Source organism: Balaenoptera ricei, chromosome 3 (genome assembly GCF_028023285.1).
Source record: "Balaenoptera ricei isolate mBalRic1 chromosome 3, mBalRic1.hap2, whole genome shotgun sequence".
Lineage (NCBI taxonomy): Eukaryota > Metazoa > Chordata > Mammalia > Artiodactyla > Balaenopteridae > Balaenoptera > Balaenoptera ricei.
Genome location: NC_082641.1, coordinates 170,755,388 through 170,771,310, shown reverse-complemented (window position 1 = coordinate 170,771,310; position 15,923 = coordinate 170,755,388). Strand labels below are relative to the sequence as shown.

Sequence of the window (15,923 nt, the reverse complement as noted above, 5' to 3'; positions counted from 1 at the left end):
ATAAAAATCTTAAGCCCCACATTAACAGACTAATTAACAGATTCTGTTAATTAGCAGAAAGCTACACTATCTCAGTAGATGAAGAAAGAAATCTAATAAAATAAAATTTACTCAGGTATATTTACCCAAAAAACAAAAAACCACAGGGCTTTTGCCCAACAGTGTGGGTATACCTCACAGTGCGGAGCCATACACCTAAAAACGGTCAAGAAAGCAAATTTTATATGATGTGTATTTGACCACAATTAAAAATTGTTTTAATTCTTCAAAACCACACAGGGTGTCCTCCACACCTGCCCGGGCGACCAGGATACCCAGAGGGAACATCTCTGCCGAGCATGGTGCTAGGGGGGCACGAATGGGGCCAACTGCTGTGGACAACCATTTGGCAGTTTCTACTACGGATGCGTGTACACAACCAAATGCATACATTTGCTCACCCAGAGACACGCACATGAAGGCACACAGCAGCCTTGTTTATAACGGCCCCCAAACCTGGAAACCCTCCCAAATGCCCACCAACCAGAGATTAAATAAATAAACACATTGTGATATATCCCTTCAGGGGTCAGCAAACTTTCTGGAGAGAGACAGATAGTAAATATTCTCAGCTTCGTGGGCCACATGGTCTCTGTGGCGTGTTCTTTGCGTTCTGTTTTCTTTCTTAACGACCCTTTAAAAATTGAAGAACCGTTCCTCCCCACCACCCCACCCAGCGGGATCTTAGTTCCCTGACCAGGGATTGAACCCGTGCCCTCGGCAGTGAAAGTGCAGACCACCAGGAATTCCCTTAAGAACCGTTCTTAGCTAAGGGGCTGTACAAAAATGGGACCCCAGTTTGCCGACTACCTGGACAACCCCACACACAGCAGTGGTTCTCACTGGGGCCCCAGTTCCGCCCCCAGGGGACACCTGGGCTTGCCTGGAGACATTTTAGAGTGTCACACTGCAGGGGTGGGAAGGGAGCCGGGTAGGTAGAAGCCAGGTGCCAGCAGTGCGGAGGCTGAGAAGTGCTGGTCGGCAGCATTAAGAAGGGACAGTGCTACACACGGTAACACGCCTGGCTCCCATCTCACACCTTTTCAGTAAGAGGCCAGATGCAAGTACACGTGATTTCACCGAAGTCAGGTTCACAGACGGTGTTAGATGTCAGGACAGTGGTTCCTCTGTGTGGGCTTGGTGGGGCCGGGGGGATGGTTCCAGGGCCCAAAATGTTCTATTCCTTGGTCTGAGTGCCAGTTACAGGTATCTGTACATTTTGTGACACTTCATCAAAACTCTATACTTGGGGAATTGTGTGCTTTTTTTTTTTTGGGGGGGGGGGTTTTTTTGTATGCATGTTATGCCTCCATAAAAAGAAAAATTTTAAGCTCCCCCCAACACCACTACCACCAAAAAAAAAAATAGAGATATGTGCCTCCCAAGTCCTATTCCACAAAGAGTCCCCAGTGGAGGATTGGACATCTTTCGGATTTCGTGTGTTCTGACTGGAATTGCTGGTTTTACGAATTCAGCCTCGTTCACTGGAAACTTGGGCCCAGTTCACTGGAAACTATTGCTGTCTCACGACTGGGGAAGGTGCCCCGACCTAGGTTCCTTTTCTCCTCCAGGATCTTTTCCATCCTCTCGGCCATCCTGTACCTGGGCAACGTCACTTACAAGAAGAAAGCCACGGGCCGAGACGAAGGCTTGGAGGTGGGGCCCCCTGCGGTGCTTGACACACTGTCACAGCTCCTGAAGGTACTGCCCCCTGTCCTCAGCCACAGTGGCCACCGAGGCCCAGAACTTCCTTCACTGACTGCGCTTCTGTAAACTGGGGCCTGTCTGCCTGCTTCCTCCCCTCACCATCACTGCTGTGTCCCTTCCTCATTTCTTTTTTTTTTTTTTTTAATTAAGGTATAATTAACATACGACATTATTTTAGTTTCAGGTATACAACATAATGATTCGGTATCTGTATATGTTGCAAAATGATCACCGCAGTAAGTCTAGTTACATTTGTCACCCTAGGTGGCAACAGGGTTTTCTTTTCTCTTGTGATGAGAACTTCTAAGGTCTACTCTCTTAGCAACTTTCAATTATGCAATACGGTAATGTTAGCCACAGTCGCCATGCTGTACACTACATCCCCATGACTTATTTTATAACCAGAAGTTTGTGCCTTTTGACCACCTTCACACATTTTGCCCACCCTCCATCTCTGGCAGCCACCATTCTCTTCTCTGTATCTAGGAGCTTGGGGGGGAGTTGGGGGCTGCTTTTCGTTTTTTGAAATTCCATATATAAGTGAGAGATTTTTTTCCATTATAGGTTATTAAAAGATATTGAGTATAGTTCCCTTTGCTGTATGCTGTACAGTTGGTTGTGTATTTTATATATAGTAGTGTGTATACTTTATTTTTTTATATAAATTTATTTTTTCTTTTGGCTGCGTTGGGTCTTCGTTGCTGCACACGGGCTTTTCTCTGGTTGCGGAGAGCGGGGGCTACTCTTCGTTGCGGTGCGCGGGCTTCTCATTGCGGTGGCTTCTCTTGTTGCGGAGCACGGGCTCTAGGCACGTGGGCTTTAGTTGTGGCTCGTGGGCTCTAGAGCGCAGGCTCAGTAGTTGTAGTGCACGGGCTTAGTTGTTCTGCAGCATGTGGGCTTTTCCCAGACCAGGGCTCGAACCTGTGTCCCCTGCATTGGCAGGCGAATTCTGAACCACTGCACCACCAGGGAAGCCCCATAGTGTGTATACTTTAATCCCAAACACCTAATTTATCCCTCGCCCCACCCTTTCCCCTTTGGTAACCATAAGTTTGTTTTCTATGTCTGTGATTCTGTTTCTCTCTTGTAAATAAGTTTGTATCATTTTTTAAATTTTTTTAAATTTTTTTTATTTTTGGTTGCATCGGTTTTTAGTTGCGGCACGTGGGATCTTCATTGCGGCATGCGGGTTCTTCCTTGTGGCGCATGGGCTTCTCTCTAGTTGTGGCGTGTGGGTTTTCTCTCTCTAGTTGTGGCTCACGGGCTTAGTTGCCCCATGGCATGTGGGATCTTAGTTCCCTGACCAGGGATCGAACCCGCATCTCCTGCATTGGAAGGCGGATTCTTTACCACTGGACCACCAGGGAAGTCCCTGTATCCTTTTTTTTTAGATTCCACATATAAGCGATATCATATGATATTTATCTTTCTCTGTCTGACTTACTTCACTTAGAATGATAGTCTCTTAAGTCCATCCATGTTGCTGTAAATGGCATTATTTCATTCTTTTTTATGGCTGAATAATATTCAATTGTATATATGTGCCACATCTTTATCCATTCATCTGTTGACGGACACTTGGATTGCTTCCATGTCTCAGCTATTGTAAATAGTGCTGCTGTGAACATTGGGGTACAGGTATCTTTTTGACCCTTCCTCATTTCAGAAGGACTCCCTCTGGGGCTCTCCCATCTCAGCCCCTCACTTGAAAGGCTCTTCAAAATTATCGTTTATATATATACATAAAACTGAATCACTTTGCTGTACACCTGTAACTAACATAATATTGTAAATCAACTATACTTCATTTTTTTAAAACAATCATCTTTTGATCAGCGAGGTCATTTTGTGATTGGACCATCCCCTCGTCCGCTTGTCCTCAACCCCAGGAGCACTGGGCAGTCGTTTGGGGGGTACTACTGTCATCTGGTGGATGGAGGCCAGGGATGCTGTTTGACATAATGGAATGCACAAGACAGTCCCCCTACAGCAAAGAATGACCCAGCCCCAAATACCTGTGGTGCTGAGGCTGTCTTCTAAGCATGCATTCCATCTGTGGCTCTTAAAGTGCGCCTGCGTCAGGGAGCCCCAGCTCCTGTTGTGCTCATGAGGATGAGTGAGCACATCTGCTGGGAGACCGGGGGCTGCTCTGCTGCCCCAACACTTGACTTCTCATGGATGGGACTCGGCAGTCAGGGAGAGCCAGGCCCCTTGCTCAGCCCCTGCACCCAGGCCAGGAACCCACTCCAACAGCGACAGCTTTAACACAGGTCGCCAGGCAGCACCTGGGCCCGAGGCCCGCGGTGACACCCAGGCCTGTGTGACCACACTGTCAGGGCCATCGAGCAAGCCTGTGGGTGGGGATAATTTTGAGACACACCAGGCGTAGCACACACCGTGGATTGGCAGCCCTGAGGGTGGGCTTTGGGCCCACTTCCCGGCCCAGCTGCTGGGTGTCCTTCTCCCTCCCTCCCCACGCCTTGCCTCAGTGACACAAGGATCCAGTCCATGAGCTCTCCAACTTTCCTCCCCTTCTCTCTCTCTCTCTCATTTTTTTTTAATTAATTAATTAATTTTTTTAATTGAAGCATAGTTGGTTTACAATGCTGTGTTAGTTTCTGGTGTATAGCGAAGTGTTTCATATATATGTGTTTGTGTGTGCGTATGAATATATATATATATATATTCTTTTTTAGATTCTTTTCCATTATAGGTTATTCCAAGATATTGAATATAGTTCACTGTGCTATACAGTAGGACCTCGTTGTTTATCTATTTTATATAAAAATAGTAGTGTGTATCTGTTAATCCCAAGCTTCTAATTTATCCCTCCCCCCCACCCCTTGACCCTGAAACAGGTGAAGCGAGAAATCTTAGTGGAAGTTCTGACCAAAAGAAAAACGGTGACCTCCAATGACAAACTCATCCTTCCCTATAGTCTCAGCGAGGTGAGTGCTGCCCTGGGCTTCCGTGAGGTGCCAGGCCCAGAAATATGAGTGCTCAGGGCAGAGGGGGAGTCCTTTGGGAACAGCTGGCATGGGTAGTCTTTTTCCTGCCCCTAAAGTGACAGAGGAGAACCCTGGCGACATTCTGGTTTTCACGTGAGCTCAGGTGTGGCGCAAAGCAGCCTATACAGCTCGAAGGCCAGAGCCGGGGCCACGTGTGTTGGTGTCTACGTCCAGCTGCTCAGCGGGCACGCTGGTTCTCACCAGCAGAGGATAGCCACCTGCGGCCCACAGGCCAAACTCGGCCCACTGCCTGCTTCTGTCAATAAAGCTTTATTTTCATACAGCCACGCCCATTCATTCACATGCTGCTCTCCTGCTGCAGCGACAGAGCTGGCCTGCAAAGCTGATCCTATTGACTCACTGGCCCTTGCCCGAAAAAGCTTGCCGACCCCAGGGCTTGAGCATGACCTTTACAACCGTTGTGTGGGTCCCTAAATCTTGATAAGGCACCTCTCCCTGGCCTTTGCCCCAGCCTCGATGTTTTCTCTGTGATGTGTTTTTCTTATGTTTTTACACCTCTAGACTTGTAGCTTGGGGAGCAGCAGGAAAGTACCTAGCCACGGTGAGCGGGGGGGGAGGATTTTTAGCTGGTGGTGGAAGCTGCTCAGGCATCTGAAATGGGTACTGCAGACAGCTGGAGCCCCCGTGGGCAAAGGCACCCAGCCGTGGTACGTGAAAGGTGCCGCAGGTCACCTGAGCCTGCAGCACGGCTGCTCCCCAGAGGCGCCAAGCTGAGCAGAAAAGGACCAGGTACAGGGCTGCGTCCTACACGGCTCCATTTCCACAAAACCAGAGGGACTCGTTCTAGATCTTGATAGCAGGCCAAGTGAGTCTTGTCGCAACTTAGATCTGAGAACATACAGAGAAGGAATTCCTTGTATGTAAATTAGACCCCAACAAGCCTTTTTAAAAAATGGTAAAGACCATCACTGCTTTTAGGCACCCAGTGGTGGGGCCCATGGTGCTCCCAGAACCACAAGGGACCTGGCTTTGAACCCAGCCCAGCCTCCTGGTTCGTTCTCCCACGGTGCCCTCCCTGAGCCTGCGTTCCCACCCCAGCAGTCCCCAGGGTGCTTTGAGGCCAGCCGGCCCATGAGAAAGACTTGGCCAAACCGCAGGCTGCCAGGTCAGGGCTTCACGCTTCATGCTTGGGTGGGCCAGGGCAGCCAAGCTGACAGGACAGCATGCAAAGCGAGAAGGGGGCTTGTCAGATGAGTTGGGTGTTTCAAGTCACCACTTCAATCTCCCTGTGCATACAGACCTCAGGGCCTGCCCTGCCAAGGTGTGACACCCCCTCTGTGCCCACAGGCCGTCACCGCCCGCGACTCCATGGCCAAGTCACTATACAGCGCCCTGTTCGATTGGATCGTGCTGCGGATCAACCACGCCCTCCTCAACAAGAAGGACATGGAAGAGTCCGTCTCGGTGAGGACTACACACCCTCGGCAGGCAACCCATGACATCAGCTGCAGTCAGTCGGGCATGGGCCAGTTCCTCCCAGGCCGGGGCCAGGGAACCAACGGGATGTGATTCTCAGGGCCCAGCACAGAATGAAAACACAGGACTCCAGGCTTCCACTGCAGGGGGCACCGGTTCAATCCCTGGTCCAGGAACTAATATCCTGCATGCCATGCAGCGTGGCCCAAAACAAAACAGAAACCAAAAATCAAAAAACCATAGGGCTCCTTGTTTAATATTACAGGTTCTAAGGCCCCCACCACCAGACAGGTTGCTCCTGAGGGAGGGCCCACCAGTAATAACCATCCTCTCTGTCTCCCCCAGTGCTTGTCCATCGGGGTCCTCGACATCTTTGGGTTTGAAGACTTTGAGAGGAACAGTTTTGAACAGTTCTGCATCAACTACGCCAACGAGCAGCTCCAGTATTACTTCAACCAGCACATTTTCAAACTGGAGCAGGTAAGGAAATACCATCTTATTTGCCCATCCCACCCAAGGAGGAACAGAATGAGCCAGAACCAGGATCTCGCTTGGGACCTGGTTTGTCATCAAACCCGCCCCAGAATTTTTCTCTGCAAGAAAAGGGAGAGTCTGGGAACATTCCCACCCAGCCCAGGATGAGGCAAACGGCAGGAATATTTGGGGCCACAGGTCAATTTTGTACCTTCTCTCTGCTCAGACATGAAAGTCCTTTTGGTGGGAGAGAAACTGAGTTGCCTTGTAAGGATTTGCTTCAGTCAACAATAAAGATACACCGTCTTACGCATCTTCTCACTGAGAAATAACCAGCCGTCTTTACCCAAGTATCATCCTTCCCATGATTGATTCTGATGGGGAAAGAAAACTGATGGGTTTATAGAGATGTTTAGCTAGTTTTACTATTACGCCTTTTGGCTGAAACTCACATTTCTCACTTGAAATATGGCTGGTCCGAATTGAGTTGTGCAGGAAATGCAAAATACATAGCGGATTGCAAAGACATAGCTTGGGGGCAAAAAGCGAATGTAAAATGCCTTGTTGGTAATTTTTTATGTCAATTACGTGTTGACATACATCATACACCTTGGGCATGTTGGGTTAAATTAAGTATATTGTTAAAGTTAACTTCACCTGTTTCTTTTCACATTTTTAAACATGGCTGTTAGAAATTCGAAGTGACATGGGTCTCTCACATTATATGACTATCGGACATTGCAGTTCCAGAGCAGGGGCCGCCCAAAGTTATTGGCACATGGCCACGCCCATTTGTTGACATAGCATCTGTGGCTGCTTTCACGATACAACAGCAAAGCTGAGTCATCGTGTAGACACCATCTAACTTGTAAAGCCTAACATATTTACCATCTGGCCCTTTACAAAGAAAGCTTGCTGACCCCTGGGGGGTTTTACGTGTGATTTTCAGCACTTTACTGTGATACAGTAAATCCCCTACATTACGAATGAGTTCCGTTCCGAGGGCGCATTTGTAAGTACAATTTGTTCGTAAGTCCAACAAAGTTAGCCTAGGTATGCAACTAACACCATTAGCTATATAGTACTGTACTGTAATAGGTTTATAATACTTTTCACACAAATAATACATAAAAAACAAACAAACAGGGACTTCCCTGGTGGCACAGTGGTTAAGAATCCACCTGCCAATGCAGGGGACACGGGTTCGAGCCCTGGTCTGGGAAGATCCCACATGCCGCGGAGCAACTAGGCCTGTGCGCCACAACTACCGAGCCTGTGCTCTGGAGCCCACGAGCCACAACTACTGAGCCCACGTGCCACAACTACTGAAGCCCGCGCGCCTAGAGCCCGTGCTCCACAACAAGAGAAGCCACCGCAATGAGACGCCCGCGCACTGCACCGAAGAGTAGCCCCCGCTCATTGCAACTAGAGAAAGCCCGCGCACAGCAACAAAGACCCAATGCAGCCAAAAATAAATTAATTAATTAATTTTTAAAAAAATAACAAACAAACACAAAAAATAAAGAAAACATTTTTAATCTTACAATACAGTACCTTGAAAAGTACAGTAGTACAGTACAACAGCTGGCATACAGAGACTGGCATCGAGTGAACAGGAAAGAAGGGTGACTGACTGGAGGAGGGAGAGGAGGTAGGCGATGGTAGAGCTGAAGGATCATCAGCAATAGGAGACAGAGGGCAAGCTGCACAACCACTTGTAGAGGACACACGCATGTGACAGTGTACGCCAGACACGTGAACTAACTTAAGTGATTGGACATGCAAATGCACATTTGCATCTTTGCAAGTTCGCAACTTGAAGGTTCGTATGTAGGGGACTTACTGTAGATGTTTGAGAATGTGCGTCCCTGTGGCTAACTGTTCATTTATTGAATAATTTTCTATTTTTATTGTTATATTCCTGTTGGTACATTAATGTGCATTCTGTGTTATTTGCACATTTATATTTAAATATGTACAGGCATGCGTAAATAAAACATGTTTTTTATGCGACGTGTGCTACGTAAATATTAACCTGTCCATGAAATGATGAACTTACCGGATACCCCTCGAACCCTGCAGGAGGAGTACCAGAGCGAAGGGATCTCGTGGCACAACATCGACTACACGGACAACGTTGGCTGCATCCATCTGATCAGCAAGAAGCCCACCGGCCTCTTCTATCTCCTGGATGAAGAGAGCAAGTGAGTGTCCACGGCCCAGTGCGTCCGCTGGCACTCATTCCGGCTCTGCAGCCCCAGAGCCTTACCCCAAATCCATACCATCCCAAGAACTTCCAAGTTGCTCAGACTCATGCGGCCACAAATCCTGACCTCACGTTTGCAAAATACAGTACCATCCACCACAGAAATATTAACACTTGAGATAGCTATGAACTTGGAAACACACCCTCCTGGGAGTCCTCGGGAAAGTATTGTGGGACCTGAATCTAGAAACTGGGCACGGGCTTGGTGCGTCCTTGCAAAGGGCAGGGCATGGAATCAGGGGCCCAAATGCGAGACTCTCCACCAAGCCTGCCGCCCCTCGTCTGCAGGACACGATGCAGGCTGAAGGTATTTTTAAGGTGCTTCATGCTTGGTCACCCAGCCAGAGTTCCTGAAATCACAGACAGCCTAAACCAACAAATGTATTCTCTCACCGTTTTGGAGAAGTCCAAAATCAGTACTGGTGGGCTGAAATCAAAGTGTGGGAAGGGCCACCCTCCCTCCAAAGGCTCTAGGGGAGGATGTTTCTTTGCATCTTCCAGCTTCTGGGGGTCCAGGTGTTCTTGGCTTGTGGCCGTATCACTCCAATCAATCTCTGCCTCTTTAGTTACATCATCTTCTCTCTTTCTGTCTCATCCCCTCTTATAAGGACTCCAGTCCTATTAGATTAGTGCCAACCCTAATGACCTCCCTTTTTTTTTTTTTTTGGTCATACCACCACGCAGCTTGTGGGATCTTAGTTCCCCGACCAGGTTGAACCCTGGGCCCTCAGTAGTGAAAGCTCTGAGACCCAACCACTGGACTGCCAGGGAATTTCCCCCTGATGACCTCATCTTAACTTGATTACATCTAAGGTCACGTTCACAGGTTCTGGGGGTCCGGATGTGGACAGTCTTTTTATCAACCACTTTATCAGGCCCCTTGTTTGCTGCTGAAGTCCCCTCAGGGCTGGTGTGAATCAGGCATACCTCCTGTCTCAGACCAAGTCCCGTCCAGGACAGGACACATCCATCCTAGGCCGGGATCTGGGGAGAGAATGTTTAGACAAGGGAAGAGGCAGGGTGCTAGGAAGGGCTAAGTCATCACTCCCAGGAAACTCCCAGAGCCGAATCTGGGGGAAGCGTGCAAGACAGGGCGGGGCTGAGCAGGGTCGGATTTGTCTTTGTTTAAAATCTTGCTATTTAAAGAAAAAAAAAAAAGAAAATCTTGCTATTTTAGTTCATCATGGAGTTGGGGGAATGGGGGCAGGGGCGGAGAAGGCATTGAATTGAATTTTCTAAAATAGTGCGTTAAAATGTTATTTATTTCCACAACTGAGTGAATGGATCTCTCACTCTCCACACCGTGGCCCTGGCAATGATGTGCCTTGTAGCTGCAGAATCGCCTCCTCTGCCCCCTGTTAAGCCATGGAGCCAGGCGTCGGGGATTTGGAGGCACGTCTTGCTGCCCGTGTTTTGCGGTGAGGCTGGGCAGAGGCTGGGGATGCCAGAGCTGGCTGTGGCATTTCCTTCCAGGGAGGCCAAAATAGCCAGGTACAACGGCTCCCTTATTCTGCCCCCAGCCCCCCTCCCTGCTTCATCCTGGTCTCCCGGCCCCTCCCTCTAACAGAGGAGCATGGGCAAGACCCACTCCAAGACACAGCACCCAGGTACAGATGGACCTGAGACCAGAAGTCACCCCGTCCTGGAATTATTCCAGGAGCTGCCCCTGGTAGGCCCAGGTCCCAGTCTTGCCTGGACCGCACGTTCGCGTGAGCCCTGGGCTGCTCTGCCCGTTCCAAGTTTGCTCCGCAGCCCCAAGTGCATCACTTTGCTCGTGGCCTCTTCAAGCCAGGTGGCAGGTTCCCGGCCCTCGGCCCCGTGCTCAGCCTGCAGCAGCCCAAGCACTCGTCCCCCTCATCCACGGAGGGCCCGCGACCTGCAACACAGAGCGGGTGACCGGCCGCAGTTCCTGCAGTTAAAGGTCTTACATCCTCTTCCCAGCTTTCCCCACGCCACGAGCCAGACCCTGCTGGCCAAGTTCAAACAGCAGCATGAGGACAACAGATACTTCCTCGGCACCCCCGTCATGGAGCCGGCGTTCATCATTCAGCACTTCGCAGGGAAAGTGAAATATCAGATCAAGGTACACAGCCATCCGCTGCCATCATCAGTCAAGTCACGCTCTGCCCGGGAGGCGGGAAGGGGACCGCGTGGGTACCCTGGAGGCCCCTTCCCTCTGGCACTTGCTCCGTCCCTCCTCTTTATTGCTTTTGCTGGGCGAGGTTCCAGGGCTCTCGGACCCAGTGTCAAACCCCTGGCTCTACTGTCGAGGGCTCCACGGGCAGGAACCACCTCTCTGTTGTTGAGATGCACCGCCCGCTAGCCCTTCCCGTGCCGGCCCCCAGGGCCTCGGCCGGCACTGGCAAGGGACCACCCGCCTCCATCATCCCTCCTGCCACCCCCCCCCCCCCACCAGGACTTCCGGGAGAAGAACATGGACTACATGCGGCCAGACATAGTGGCCCTCCTGCGGGGCAGCGACAGCTCCTACGTGCGGGAGCTCATCGGCATGGACCCCGTGGCCGTGTTCCGCTGGGCGGTGCTCCGGGCTGCCATCCAGGCCATGGCCGTGCTCCGGGAGGCCGGGCGTCTGCGGGCCGAGAGGGCTGAAAAGGCTGCAGGTAGGAGGGTCCCCAGGTCACTGTTGAGAAGAGGGCGTTCATAGTCCATTGCAAAGCGTAAAATTTCATTGCCTTTAGCACATTCCCGAGGTTGTACAGCCAGCACTTCTGTCTGGCTCCCCAAACTCTTTTTTTTTTTTTTCTTTTCCATTATAGTTTATTGCAAGATATTGACTATAGTTCCCAGTGCTATACAGTAGGACTTTGTTGTTTATTTTATATATAATAGTTTGTATCTGCTAATCCCAAACTCCTAATTTATCCCTCCCGCCACCCTTTTCCTTCGGTTAACCATAGGTTTGTTTTCTATATCTATGAGTCTGTTTAGTAAATAAGTTCATTTGTACTATTTTTCAGATGCGACGTATAAGTGATAGCATATAAAATTTGTCTTTCTCTGTCTGACTCACTTCATTTAGTATGATAATTTCTAGGTCCATCCGTGTTCTGCAAATGGCATTGTTTCATTCTTTTTTTTTTTTCCTTTGGTAATCTTTTATTTATTTATTTATTTTTATATTTATTTTTGGCTGTGTTAGATCTTCGTTTCTGTGCGAGGGCTTTCTCTAGTTGCGGCAAGCGGGGGCCAATCTTCATCACGGTGCACGGGCCTCTTCACTATCGCGGCCTCTCTTGTTGCGGAGCACAGGCTCCAGACGCGCAGGCTCAGTAGTTGTGGCTCACGGGCCTAGTTGCTCCGCGGCATGTGGGATCTTCCCAGACCAGGGCTCGAACCCGTGTTCCCTGCATTGGCAGGCAGATTCTCAACCACCGCACCACCAGGGAAGCCCCCTGTTTCATTCTTTTTTATGGCTGAGTAATATTCCATTGTGTAAATATACCACATCTTCTTTATCCATTCATCTGTTGATGGACATTTAGGTTGCTTTCATGCCTTGGCTGTTGTAAATTAGCTCCCAAGGTCTTTTATCGTCCCAAACGGAAAGTCTGTAGCGGGGTGTATAATTTAACCTCCTCATCCGCACAAGGCAGGAAGGTGTGTCACCACTTTTCTGTGAGGATAACCTGAGGCCCAGAAGAGCTGAGTGGCTCCCCCAGGGTCACTCAGCTCCAGATACCAGCCACGGCATGCCGTTTTAGGAAGGGTGTCGACTAAAGGAGGACCAAAAGGTTAAAGCCTTTATGAGAAGCAGGAAATAGATGGTGCTGTTTTGTAGGGAATGAAACATTTCACAGTTCCCCGTTCTGCCCAAATTTGAGTGTCAAGCCCTTTTTTTTTTTTTTTTAAACGGGCTCAAGTCAGGATCACAGCCTCCATGGAAAAGTTACAAAGCCCTTCAGCTGCAGGCGACCCCCACCCCCCCAAACTTCATCTGCTCTGTGTCCCCAGCAGGTCTGGGCAGCTCTGGTGCCCGAGGTCACCTGGGAGAGCTGCAGAGAGGAGCCAGCACCCCATCGGAAAAACTGTACCGGTGAGCGAGACCTTGATTTATCCCAAGTGAAGCCAGTAGGCAGCGGCATTGTTTAAAATGGCGCCAGAAACCCGACACTCTGAACCCAGGTCGGGTTGACCAGAATAAGGAACACAGCAGCCGCTTGAACCAGAAAGACCCAGAAGTAACGGCATCTGGTGGCCGCATTTCTGCGAGGCAGGCCTCGTGCATCATCTGCGTTAGGGGGATGTGGGCGGCTCAGTTTACAAAGGATCTTTTCATGGCCGGTCGTGACCGTTGGCGGGTGGGGCCAAAGGGCTGCTGGTCTCACAGAGCAACAAGCTTGATTTAAGAGCACTTCCGCCCTTAGCCTGCCTGGGGTGTCCCGAAAGCTGATCGACTAAGTTACTTCACTCTCAGTCAGAAACACAGATGCACCATTGCCTATAAGGTGACACAGGGTGTCATGTGGCCACCTAGCAATGGCCAAGGGTCCTCCACGTACCCCAGTTGCTACTGAGCGTAAAAGTGAGCGGGCTTGTGCTTCCAGGATTAAAAAAGGCTACACTGGACAGACATCTGAGGCCGTGACAAAGCCAGGGGAGGGACCCTTCTGGCAGCCTGAGAGAGGCAGGCTACATTGAGAAGGGAACCACTTGGGCCAGACAAGGCAGGCAGGGTGTGCTAGCCATGGAGGCAGCATATGCAAAGGCCCTGGGGCAGCTGAGTCCCCAAACTCTTTCTCAAGACTCAATAAATTCCCCAGGAGCGAGTCACTAAATTTCGAAACATGAAAAAGTCATTTTATTTTTGAACACTTTATAATAAAAACTCCCTCAGGAGATTCACAAACGCATATGTGTGGAGGTAGAGCTTAGCACCTAGGTAAGTGACCCCATGTCGTTTGTCTGAAAGCAGCGTGTCATTTTCCTGCTTTTAAAAAGGTGCATTTTTAAATCAGCTTTTTCACCCAAAAGGAGGCAAAAGAAAAAAAAAAACCACTTCCCAGTATTTGAAAGTGGCCCCTGACCCACTTGGTCTCCCCAGGGCCTGGCCCCCGGGCTGCGAGTCCTGCCCCAAGAGCGCATTTAGTTTATACAGATTCTCCCTTTCAGCTGCTCAATGCTAGATTTCTCATTTGACGGCTCTGAGGAGTTCGATATTAACGCTTTTGAGGACATCATTGCTTTCTATGAAAGCAAGAAGTAAGTAGAAGCAAGGGCCTTCGAACCCAAGACCAGGGAGGCACGCCCAGAGGAGCCGTCATCCGAGGTGCTCAGCGCAGCATCCAGAGCGAGAGAGGGGATCGGCGAGCCGAGGGGCACTCTCGCCAGCTTTGGCCATGTCGGGGAGGTGTGGGCTGAAGCCGAGGGCCTCGTTGTCATCAGGAGCTCTGGCCGCTGCACTGACCGCTCAGGGTGTGGAGGTGAAACGTGACCCCTCTGTTGTCTTTGCTCTGTGCCTCCCTGGAGGGTGAGGGAGCAGAGGTAAGTGTGGCCAGTCCGGCCCTGGGCATGGTGCATGGAACACAGACAAGGGGCTGCCGATCGGGCTCTTCCCAGGCCAACTGCTCAGAGCTTAAACATGTATTTAAAATAACTGGAACGAGGAATTTTTACAAAAGAGAGAAAGTCCCAGCTCATCCTGCAGCCATCACTACCTACCTCATTTCTAGACGTTCTATCCAAAACATTTGTCATCTAGACATTTTTGGCGAATGTCCATTTTCAGAGCATTCAATTTTTGTCTCTAAGCCATTCTCATCCTCACACCTAAAACGTATGCTCAGCCCTGAAACCACGGCGACTGAACAAAGGAAAGCTAATAAGGTCGGATTTTGGGGGGTAAGGATCTTCAGCTAGGGTTTCTCACCCTTGGCACTCGGCCGGGTCACCCTGTGGTCGGGCCGTCCTGTGCACTGCAAGGAATTGAGGGCATCCCTGGCCTCCACCCTCCAGATGCCAGTAGCGCTCCCTCCCCCAGTCAGGACAGCCAAGCGTGGGGGATGGGGGGCAGGGGGCGGCATGGCCCCCGGTTGATAATCCGCCTGTGAATTCCAGTTTGTTCTTCCCAAGGCATTTCTTGAAGCCCACAAGGAGGCAGCCCACAGAACCATCAAGAGAAACTAATCTGCTGCTTCCCACAGAGACCTCCCCGGTCTTCTGTTTTCAGTAGCCCCTTGATACTTTTTACACACTCCAAGAGGCTCTTAAACGTGAGGCCTTTTCCAGCGATCCGAGATGCCATGTTGCAAACTCTGTTCAGCCGGAAGTGGCCCCAGCCCCCTGCCTCCCGGGAGGGCTGAACCCCTCTTCTTGGTGCAGGAGGGAGTGGCAGCAGTGTTCAGGCTTCCCCCAGCTGCATGTTTTGGCTCCAGTGGCCTGGGGACGGTCCCGACCGTGCCAGGGACCCCGAGGTGGCGGGCCCGCTGCTCTAACTTGGTCTTCTCTCTATCACTGCACCCCTCCCCTCCACCCAGCGATTTGCATGACCAAATCATCAAGACCATCAAAGGATTGCCCTGGCAGGGTGACGACCCCCGTAGGCTTCTCCAGTCCCTCAGTCGGCTCCAGAAACCCCGCACCTTCATCCTGTGAGTCCCCCCTGAGGCTGTGGGCACCCCCCGCTCCCCCACAAGTGCAACGACCGCCTCCCCACTCCGGACCCCCGGCCCGGCCCACGTGGGCTTCCTGTAACACTGAATCAGCCGCTCTAAACGCTGCGCTGCCTTGTGGTTCTGTTCTCACACCGGCCGTCGCTAAGTGGTCCTCGTAATACTCCCTCCCCGGTGTCTGCGCTGTGACCCAAATCCTTGCCAGCTCCCCAGTGCCCAGCACAGCTTCACAGGAATGCTCCCCCACGAAGCATCTGATTTTCTGCCCCCAAATGTGCAGAGCAAGGCTTGCTTCCCCTCGCCCCACCCCCGCCTTTGCCACTGTGAGCTTATAAAGACGCCCGTCAGAAGGAGGGTGTGCGA

At 50.6% G+C, this 15,923-nt stretch overlaps 1 protein-coding gene across 10 annotated transcripts in view; it reads left to right on the top strand.

The window, feature by feature from the left end:
* MYO9B (myosin IXB) overlaps nt 1–15,923 on the top strand; it is an 89,455-nt gene that overhangs the window by 49,784 nt on the left and 23,748 nt on the right. For 4 of the 10 annotated variants that reach the window (XM_059918155.1, XM_059918156.1, XM_059918152.1 and 1 more), the window contains exons 7-16: nt 1,611–1,740; nt 4,605–4,694; nt 6,063–6,179; nt 6,537–6,671; nt 8,748–8,869; nt 10,873–11,014; nt 11,348–11,552; nt 12,904–12,985; nt 14,062–14,151; nt 15,426–15,539. In XM_059918155.1, the coding sequence (XP_059774138.1) occupies nt 1,611–1,740; nt 4,605–4,694; nt 6,063–6,179; nt 6,537–6,671; nt 8,748–8,869; nt 10,873–11,014; nt 11,348–11,552; nt 12,904–12,985; nt 14,062–14,151; nt 15,426–15,539 (1,227 nt within the window). The remainder of the gene's footprint in view (nt 1–1,610; nt 1,741–4,604; nt 4,695–6,062; nt 6,180–6,536; nt 6,672–8,747; nt 8,870–10,872; nt 11,015–11,347; nt 11,553–12,903; nt 12,986–14,061; nt 14,152–15,425; nt 15,540–15,923) is intronic. The other 6 variants (XM_059918158.1, XM_059918162.1, XM_059918153.1 and 3 more) reach the window with 5 other exon arrangements.